Below are 9,613 nucleotides of genomic sequence, written 5' to 3'. Positions count from 1 at the left end.
CCTGCTTTGCAGCGAGCCGAAATGGTCTTCCCGTGTGCACAAACGGGGTAAAAACAGACCGGCTGCCCGGGCATCTGCGACAGGGAACGAAAGAGAGCGAAAAGGGAACATGAACCAATCCAGATTTCGCACAATCCCGAAGCAGCCGGGCATCAAATCCCGACAGCAAAACAGAAGCCCATGCCCACCCCGTCCAAAGACGCTGGGGCCTCCAGGGTGCTGCCAGTATAAATACGACGGTCCGTTTGCCCTGGACAGTTTATTAGTGAATTTTGCGTCGTCCGTGCTGGATGGGTAAGTAGTGTGTGCCGATTCCCGAAGCCCGTGCCGTGTGCGTTCGATGAATTTGTCCACCACCACACGGCTGTGCGGTGCTCAAGATCAAGTTCAATGGCAGAAGAGTGGACTGTGGATTAACGGTATTTGCTCAGCGGATGAGTCCGGTGTGCTGTGGACGTGAATGTGCGGTGTGTGGCGCGAATTGAAAATATATGCGTGTGCGCATCATCATTTGCATAAAACAAACATAAACGATCGGTTAGACAATCGCAAAAGAAGCAAAACATCAGCGAGGGTAGGAAAGAACCTTTGGTGATTTGTTTTTTGGTGCGGGTGGTATGTTTGTGTCCCCGTCTGAAGCTCCGATACGGACAATATCCAAAAGGGGAACAGAACGATAGAAGAAACAAACAAAGAAGATCAACCGATGTGCGGTGTGTGGGTGATTAATGGCCGATCGTTAGGTACTTATGCAACGTTTATCGTCCACTGTGAGTGATGTGTCGTGCCAAAAGCCATGGGGATGAGCCGGAAGACAGAACGTTCGTGAGAAGCATTATGCTATTAAGTGGTTATTATTCTGACACTTCCATGCAAATGGACGAAAGCTATACGCCCCGTTGGGTAGAGGAGATACAACACGACGAATATCAGGTGCATCGTGTACAAACCACGAAACATACGAAGAGATTACCTAAATAAACGAGGTATAATGAGGCCACTTTAAAGAGTGCTGGAAGACAACACGTACATGGAAGTTTGGTGTTCTACAACGTCGTTTCCCATGTACAAAAGTCTTCTAGTGGTGTCTTAGTAGCAGAATATTCTTATATAATAATTTAACTCCAAGATTCCACAATGCCTCAGGAATGAAGGATGACTTAAACTAAGTTGGATCTTCAAGAGGTCGTTAATGATTAAAAACATACTAAACATACTTCCAACTTCGTGAAGAACTCCAAATAAGCATGAAGATTAAACACAAACTGTCGTTATAACAAAAATGTTACATTATTATGTAATAAGTTCACTAAAAGTTTCCAAAATGTCTGAGGAACGAAGGATGACTTAAACTAAGTTGGATCTTCAAGGGGTCGTCAATGATTAAAAACATACTAAACATACTTCAAACTTCTGATTGAACTCCAAATAAGTATGAAGATGTGTCGTTACAACACATACATTACACAAAGGGACGTTCGCGTATCACAAGACATTCCTAAAGAGCTCTATTGTTTGCATGCGTGCATGCATTTAGAAAGTGCTGCATTGTTTACGATTGATTAATATAAAGAAACAAAACCTTCCATATGCCTCTCTCATTGGTTATGCTGATCAGGTGCAATGTTGGGCCAGTCACGGATAGTGGTTCTTTGTCTGCTCGCGGTTCTTCCGCTTTTAGCAGCGCAAGGTAAGCATTCGGCGGTTCGGCGTGTGTCCTCGGACCGACCAATCCGCTCACAGCGCACACCTTGCCATACGCCAACTCGTACTGACGAATCGTTTCTTGTTGCCCATGGGTACATGCGCCACACTCAGGTCAGCAGGCACGTATCGTCTGCTACTTCAGCAATTGGGCAATCTATCGGCCCGATGTCGGACGCTACACGATCGATGACATCCCGGCGGAGATGTGCACCCACATCATCTACTCGTTCATCGGTGTCGATGACAGCGACTATCAGGTGCTGGTGATCGATCCGGAAATCGATCTGGAGCAGAATGGGTTCCGCAACTTTACTGAGATGCGGCAAAGGTACCCGAACGCCAAATACCAGATAGCGGTCGGCGGTTGGGCGGAAGGGGGCAAGAAGTACTCGGAAATGGTAGCGGTCAAGGAGCGACGCCAGTCGTTCATCGCGAGTGTGGTGCAGTTTATGAAGGTGTACAACTTCGACGGTTTCGATCTGGACTGGGAGTACCCGGGAGCGGCGGACCGTGGCGGTAGCTTCGGCGATAAGGATAAGTTTTTCTACTTCGTCGAGGAGCTCCGGCGTGCGTTCGATCGCGAGGGACGTGGCTGGGAGATCACGATGGCGGTACCGGTGGCCAACTTCCGTTTGCAGGAAGGATACCATGTGCCTGAGCTGTGCGAGAACCTCGACGCCATCCACTGTATGACGTACGATCTGCGAGGCAACTGGGCAGGGTTTGCCGACGTTCACAGTCCACTGTACAAACGGCCGCACGATCAGTGGGCATACGAGAAGCTGAATGTGGTAGGTAGAGTCGTGGAGAGTGACGGTGGAATTAGACGATCTGTTAGCTAACGTTTCCTATTATCATCCTTAGAATGACGGTGTTCAACTGTGGGTCAATTATGGCTGTCCACCCAACAAACTGGTTGTTGGTGTTCCATTTTACGGACGAACCTTTACGATGAGTGCCAGCACTACAAATCCTATGCTTGGATCGTACATCAACAAGGAAGCAGGAGGTGGAGATCCGGGACCGTACACCAATGCGACTGGGTTTTTGGCGTACTATGAGGTGAGGTTGTGGATAGAAGTATCGAGACTTTTATGTGACTCTCGTGCTCTTGCAGATATGTACCGAGGTTCAGGATGAGGAGAAAGGATGGACGAAGAAATGGGACGACGTTGGACTATGTCCGTACACCTACAAGGGAACGCAGTTTGTGGGATACGAGGATGAGCGGTCGCTCCAGTACAAGATGGACTGGATCAAGCAGAAGGGATATGCTGGCGCTATGACGTGGGCAATCGATATGGACGACTTCCATGGGTTGTGTGGTCCGGAGAATGCCCTGATGAAGGTACTGTACGACAACATGAAGGATTACGTTGTGCCCGAACCGACAGTGACCACCACACCAAGGGTAGGTGTTTCTCCGAATCTCCCCGCGTGCAGTTGCCAGTACGTTATGACAACAATTTCTCCTTTCAGCCGGAATGGAATCGACCACCGTCGACGATGTCTTCGGAAGGAGATCAACCATCGCAGCGTCCAACAACCACCACCAGCAAACCAAGACCAACGACAACGGCTGCACCGACCACCAGAACCACACGGCGAACGACAACAACCACGCGGAAACCTACCACAATTCTGCCCCCCGCACCAACCGACTCGGAAGAAGAGCGAGAGCCAATGCCAGTAGAACCGCCCCAGCCTGAGCACGAGGATGAGTCCGAGATCGATTGCTCGGGTTATAAAGATTTTGTTCCGTCGGCTGACTGCACCAAGTACTATCGCTGTGTGCACGGACAGCCGGTAGAGTTCGTCTGCAAGCCGGGCACCGTATTCCATACCGCCCTGAACGTATGCGACTGGCCTGAAAACGCTGACCGACCGGAATGTCGCACCAAGGCGAAGCTGATCGAACCACTGGCCGATGAGTATGGTTTGTAATCAGCGATTCACTATCATCAGGGCATCGCTGTATTATGAAACAGTTTGCGAAATAAATATCTCCATCCGATCTACAAACCCCACAGAGCAGTGGTGGGGAGATCCGTGTAAACAGTAACCGACCAGCAGGGTGCTCTTTCCTTTGTAAGCATTCGTCCGAAACATTCACAACCACGTCGCGACATCGTATCGTTACACGGTGAATGTCGCCTACGGATTTTCCGGAACCTGTTTTGTATGCACCCGAGAGATGCGACAAAACCTTACCGGTTGAGAGCGTCATTTTATTGGTCTAGTTTACCGTGCACGGCACGACGGCTCCACTAGCCGCGCTAAGGTCAGTCGCTGACCAGTGCTTCAGGTGATCACTCGTGCTCGTGTGCTAACAGATTACTCATACGGATGGCTTCCCGAGGTACGTAACGCACTACCGGTGTCGAATGTAAAACCCGTTTTCGTTGGGATCTCACACCCGCCGGTGACGGTACTGTAGCAACATACGAATAACGTGTGGCGTTAACTCTCAAACCCTAAAAGGCACTTTGCTGATATCGCTGGTGGTGGCGTTCCTGCTGGTGGAGCAGCGACACTGCCGACTGATTTGTCACTACACGACCTGGTCCCAGGGTCGGGCCAATCCGTATTCCTACCGCATCGAAGACATCCCGGGCGATCTGTGCACGCACGTGGTGTACAACTTTGTCGGCGTCGACATCGAAGAGTACGAGCTGGCGCTGCTGCAGCGCGAGATTGATGTGGTGCAGAATGGGTTCGGGCGCTTTGTCGCCCTGAAGCAACGGTTTCCCGATCTGAAGATGTACGTTGCGGTCGGTGGATGGGACCATGGCGGCGAACCCTTCAGCAAGATGGCCGCGTTCCGGAATCGCCGCAAAAAGTTCGTGGACAGCGTGGTGAAGTTTATGGCACGGTACGGGTTCGACGGGATAGAGCTGGTGTGGCTGTACCCGGGCAGTGCGGAGCGTGGCGGCACGAACAACGATAAGGACAATTTCGTGTATCTGGTGGATGATTTGAAGACGGCATTCCTGAAGGCGAGACAATCGTGGGAAGTCGCCATACAGGTGCCAGCTGATCACACGCGATATGAAGTGGGCTACGATCAGGGTCTGCTTTGCGAGTGAGTAGAACACGCGTTATTCTGAGTGTTTACAGTGTCTAACGACTTTTGGTCCATTTCTCTCAGGAGTGCTGACTACGTGCATATAGCAGGATATGATCTGCGTGGGTCCTGGACCGGCTTCGCCGACGTGCACAGCCCGATGAAGGATCGCTCGCACGACCAAGGCATTTACAAAGGGCTGAACGTGCAGGACGGGGTGGAGTCGTGGCTGAAGAGTGGTTGCGCCCCGAACAGGGTCGTTCTTGGCGTACCCTTTCTCGGTCGGACGTACGTGCTGCAGAATAGCAAGCAGAACGGGTTGGGATCGCCCACCAGCGGCCCGGGACCGAAGGGTCAGCACACGTACACCGCCGGATACCTGGGATACTTTGAGATCTGTCCCAAGCTAAAGCAAAGCGGTTGGCGCACGTTCTGGGATTCGGTTGGCCAGTGTCCGTACGCTTACAGGGGTAACCAGTGGATTGGGTACGAGAACGAAAGCTCGTTGAAGGAGAAGGTAGAGTTCGCCAACAAGAAGGGGTTGGCCGGTGTTTATGCCTTTTCGCTGGATCTGGACGATTACCGGGGTACGTGTGGTGAACCGTACCCTCTCATGAGCACCTTGGCAAACTTGCTAAAGAAAAAGCACGACACTGACATAGTGTTCGCCTTTGAGCGTGGCGATAAGAAGTGATTGGTGTAGGGGGGTGTTGCAGTTTTTTAAAAGACGGGTACTTGTGTCTTAAACTTAAGAGAAAAGGACTATTTTTACAACAAAAAAACTCTAATAGTGTGTTCCTATTACGAGCATTAGTTTAGTACAACACAACGCATTATTTATTATAATAAAACCAGATTAAAGGAAAACGCAAATAAGTGATTCATTGCCACAATGACAGAAAGATTGATCGAAGAAAATTGTTTGCCTCGGTTAGGAACAGCAATGATCACCGCATCACGATCGCAAAGTCATTCCCCACTGGTGTTGGTGCCTCATTCCTAGAGCACGAGCGCACCTCAACAGCTCGAACTACCCCAAACAATAACAATCATTGGAGCGAAACGCAGAAATAAGCGGGGATTTCCCGCGCGTCTCGGAGTTTTCTTCCCAAGCGTGTATGCATCATCTTATTGGGGAGCGTGTTTGCCCAGGCTACGTTGATCGGACGGCATCAAAGCGAGCTGCAATAAACACTGTCGATGTTGTGATGTGCCGCATACATGGTAAGAATTTCATATGGTGTTTGTAAGATCCTACAAACTCTGGTGTGATGGGGCAGACCATACCTCAGGTCGACCCTACCGACTTGAAGCTGCAGACTTTGGAACACATTCAATCAGTCTTCAACGACTTCTCAACCGCTGTGCTGATTCTGTTCGTAGCGTTTGCTTATCTGGACATTCATCCAACATGCGAGCGAATAGTACGTTTCTATTATTTAGCTGACACTCATTACTCTTATTAATGCGTGGTTTCTTTTAATTAAAAAATAAACTCTCGACAGGTCTTATCGTAACGGTGGCTATACTACTGGCAGTACCGTCTGACTGTGTTACAACGCCTCAACGATTGATCTGCTACTTCTCAAACTGGAGCCATGCACGGCCGAACGAATATTCCTACCAAGTAGAGGACATCCCGGGCAAACTGTGTACGCATGTGGCGTACACGTTCGTCGGCTTGGATGAACCTACATCGGCAGTGGTGTCGCTCAAACCGGAGTACGATGAAGCGCAAAATGGGTTCGAACGCTTCCGTGACCTGAAGACGTCTTTCCCCCACCTCAAGCTGATCGTGTCCGTGGGCGGTTGGACACACGGTGGTGCCGCCTTCAGTAACATGTCTGCTGCAAGGCAGTCCCGACTACGGTTTGTCGCTAGCGCTGTGGCGTTTATGGAGCGGTACGAGCTGGATGGGTTTGAAATAGTGTGGCTCTGGCCTGGTGCACCCGAACGCGGAGGAAAGCCGGAGGATAAGGACAATTTTTACCATCTCGCTAACGAGTTGAGGGACGGATTTAGGCGCGTCGGTAAAGGTTGGGAACTGGCCATCCAGGTACCGGTGGATTGGGCACGTATAGCCGTCGGATATCAGCAAGAATGGTTGTGCGGGTAAGTTTTCCCGAGGCGATCGACTCTTTAACGTTCCGCCGGTGAACGCTTTCATCCCGCGATTGCTGCGATCTTTGCAGAGCTGCTGACTTTATACACCTGGCCGGGTATGATTTGCGTGGCTACTGGACGGGACGTGTGGACATTCATAGCGCTCTGATGCGTAGATCGCACGATCATGACTATTTCTTCACCTTCAACATACAGAACGGTGTCGCATCCTGGCAGGGTAAAGGTTGCCGGCCCGAGCAGATGGTGCTGGGTCTCCCGACGTTTGCCCGCACTTACACGCTTCAAAACTCCACCGGCACCAAACCGGGCGCGCAAGCGAGCGGTCCCGGTGAAGCAGGCCTGATAACGAAGGAACCGGGACTGTTGGGCTACTTTGAGTTGTGCGAGCTGCTGAAGGAGCACAACTGGACGGCCGGGTGGGACAAAGCGGGGGAAGCGCCGTATGTCTATCGCGGGGATCAATGGGTTGGTTACGAGAACGAGGAATCGCTGTCGGTGAAATCCGGTTGGATACAAGCGATGGGATTGGGTGGCGTCTATGCGTACACGCTGGATCTGGATGACTATCGCGGTAACTGTGGTGAAGCTTATCCTCTTCTGCGCAGTATTCATCGCACTTTGCGGATCGATACGGATGCAAAAGATGAGATTGATTTTGCCATATTTAGACAGTAGATAAAGTTTCACGCTTAAATAGATTTAAAAATTACGCTTAGACTCTAGAAATCATGCCGCCCGAATAAAGCCCGCAAGCATCTTTCGATCTTCTTCGCTCTCGTAGAACACTTTGGAGAGCGAACTGTGCTCCACAAGAATAAACCAAAAAAGTGAACGTGTTTGGAAACACCCGAAATTAAATTCTTGGAAATTCCTACTACCCAACACCATCAACAACAACGAGAGCGTTGATAACCTCTTGAGCGATTTTTCGAAGCTCGAAGCACACCACGCGTTTGAATTCGTGTGCAAACTGGTATCAGTGTTTGGGGTGATGCCGTTATTATCACTCTTCTTCGCATCCCATCCCACCTTTTCCGTTACCCCTACTGGCAGGTCATCCGAACCTTCCGATTCAAACTACGCCTCGGATGTCCAGCAAAATGCGCTCCCAGTACCGATCCAGACGTCAGGCGGGCGTGAATGGTTTTTCTGCTGGAAGACGACCTTCTTCGACGACGTGATGAAGGCGCTAAAAAAATGTAAGTATCATCCCGCACCACAACGCTTCGGCAGAGGAAAACCAGTTTGGTCAGTTCGAGCGTTGGCGATGGCGTTCAAAAAAGCACACACGACCGGGCGAATGATAACTTCCACTTGATTTGTGTCTTTTATTTTAATGTGCTCAAGATATGGGCCCTCTTGCGGTGAAGGTGGTGCTAATGCAGCTGTTACTGCTGGCCCCACGCGCTACGCGCTGTGCCGATGAAGAAAGTCGACTGGTTTGCTACTTCACCAACTGGTCCCCGGACAGGGCCGGTGAATACGCGTTCAATGTCAATGACATACCGGTCAACCTCTGCACCCATGTCACGTACACGTTCGCCGGTGTGGACGAGTATACGTTCGAGCTGCGGCCCACCAACCGGAAGTTTGACATTCTTCAGCAGGGGTACGAGAAGTTTGCCAACCTGAAGAAAGAGCACCCGGAGCTGAAGCTTTCGCTGGCGGTCGGCGGATGGGCGCACGGTGCGCTACCGTTCCAGAAGATGGCGGCTACACTGAACGGTCGGGAAATATTTATAACGAGTGTGGTCGAGTTTTTGAAGCGGTACGACTTCGATGGCATCGAAATTGTGTGGCTCTGGCCGGGCAGTCCGGACCGTGGTGGAACGAACAGCGATAAGGATAATTTGTATCTGCTGATAGCGGAGCTGAAGAGCGCCTTCCGGGATGCGGGCAACGAACACTGGGATGTGGCCGTGCAAGTGCCCCTCGACCGGTACCGGATAGACCTCGGATACCACCAGAACCAGCTGTGCAGGTGAGTGTTTGTACGGTGATGCGTCACGATGGTGCCAAATGATCACATCCAACATCCGGTTCTGTCTGTTCGTAGAGTGGCCGACTATCTGTACTTGACCGGGTACGATCTTCGGGGTTCGTGGAATGGATTCACCGATGTGCACAGCCCCATGAACAACCGTGAGTTCGATACGGGCGGTCTGAGGGATTTGAACGTGAAGGGAGGCGTGCAGAACTGGATGAAGAATGGTTGCCCGGCCAACAAGATCGTGATCGGTATGCCACTGTTTGGACGAACGTTCACACTAGAAAACAGTGCGACCAGCGGACTGAACGCACCAATCACGGGACCCGGCGCACCGGGACCGTACACGGCGGAAGCGGGCTATCGAGGTTACTTCGAGATTTGTACCGAAATGAAACAATCCGCATGGACGGTCGATTGGGACGAGCGGGGCCTTTGCCCGTACGCGCACCAGGGCAACCAGTGGGTTGGTTATGAGAATGAAATTTCACTCACAGAGAAAGCCAACTACGCCAGGTTCCAGAAATTGGCAGGAGTGTACGCGTTTTCGCTCGATTTGGATGATTATAGAGGCAAGTGCGGTGCTCGGTATCCGCTGCTAACGGCCCTCCGACAGGCGTACAAGCCGAAGAAGCTATGTCCAGCGGATGATGGAAACGATTTTACCCTCTTACGGGAGCCATGTGACTTGGTTTAGTGCAGTGTTCGTTTGGTGTAGGTTAGGATTTTGG

At 51.1% G+C, this 9,613-nt stretch overlaps 3 protein-coding genes across 3 annotated transcripts; all 3 read left to right on the top strand.

Annotated features, from left to right (window-relative positions):
• The first annotated feature begins 1,623 nt into the window (after nucleotides 1–1,623).
• LOC128709712 (endochitinase) lies at nucleotides 1,624–5,465 on the top strand. The gene is made up of 7 exons (XM_053804721.1): nucleotides 1,624–1,690; nucleotides 1,819–2,498; nucleotides 2,572–2,769; nucleotides 2,825–3,124; nucleotides 3,187–3,643; nucleotides 4,189–4,789; nucleotides 4,856–5,465. The coding sequence occupies exons 1-7, from the start codon at nucleotides 1,624–1,626 to the stop codon at nucleotides 5,463–5,465; spliced, it is 2,913 nt and encodes a 970-aa protein (XP_053660696.1).
• A 717-nt stretch (nucleotides 5,466–6,182) lies between these two features.
• Nucleotides 6,183–7,570, top strand: LOC128709708 (endochitinase-like). Its single transcript, XM_053804718.1, has 3 exons — nucleotides 6,183–6,195; nucleotides 6,277–6,883; nucleotides 6,964–7,570. The coding sequence occupies exons 1-3, from the start codon at nucleotides 6,183–6,185 to the stop codon at nucleotides 7,568–7,570; spliced, it is 1,227 nt and encodes a 408-aa protein (XP_053660693.1).
• Nucleotides 7,571–8,244: 674 nt separating this feature from the next.
• On the top strand, nucleotides 8,245–9,579 carry LOC128709704 (endochitinase-like). The gene is made up of 2 exons (XM_053804714.1): nucleotides 8,245–8,876; nucleotides 8,952–9,579. Exons 1-2 carry the CDS (start codon nucleotides 8,245–8,247, stop codon nucleotides 9,577–9,579), a joined length of 1,260 nt encoding a protein of 419 aa, XP_053660689.1.
• Nucleotides 9,580–9,613: the final 34 nt, after the last annotated feature.

This window comes from Anopheles marshallii, chromosome 2, assembly GCF_943734725.1.
Source record: "Anopheles marshallii chromosome 2, idAnoMarsDA_429_01, whole genome shotgun sequence".
Classification (NCBI taxonomy): Eukaryota; Metazoa; Arthropoda; class Insecta; order Diptera; family Culicidae; genus Anopheles; species Anopheles marshallii.
The sequence above is the reverse complement of the archived record's forward strand: the minus strand, read 5'-3'. Positions and strand labels throughout refer to the sequence as shown.

What these genes read in the sequence shown, in the direction of transcription:
- LOC128709712 (XM_053804721.1), top strand. Translation starts at nt 1,624, where the DNA reads ATGTTGGGCCAGTCACGGATAGTGGTTCTTTGTCTGCTCGCGGTTCTT. An exon ending in GGTTTTTGGCGTACTATGAG is followed by an intron (nt 2,770 to 2,824) that starts GTGAGGTTGTGG and finishes GTGCTCTTGCAG; the next exon opens with ATATGTACCGAGGTTCAGGA. An exon ending in ACCACTGGCCGATGAGTATG is followed by an intron (nt 3,644 to 4,188) that starts GTTTGTAATCAG and finishes AAACCCTAAAAG; the next exon opens with GCACTTTGCTGATATCGCTG.
- LOC128709708 (XM_053804718.1), top strand. An exon ending in CAGCAAGAATGGTTGTGCGG is followed by an intron (nt 6,884 to 6,963) that starts GTAAGTTTTCCC and finishes CGATCTTTGCAG; the next exon opens with AGCTGCTGACTTTATACACC.
- LOC128709704 (XM_053804714.1), top strand. Translation starts at nt 8,245, where the DNA reads ATGGGCCCTCTTGCGGTGAAGGTGGTGCTAATGCAGCTGTTACTGCTG. An exon ending in CACCAGAACCAGCTGTGCAG is followed by an intron (nt 8,877 to 8,951) that starts GTGAGTGTTTGT and finishes GTCTGTTCGTAG; the next exon opens with AGTGGCCGACTATCTGTACT.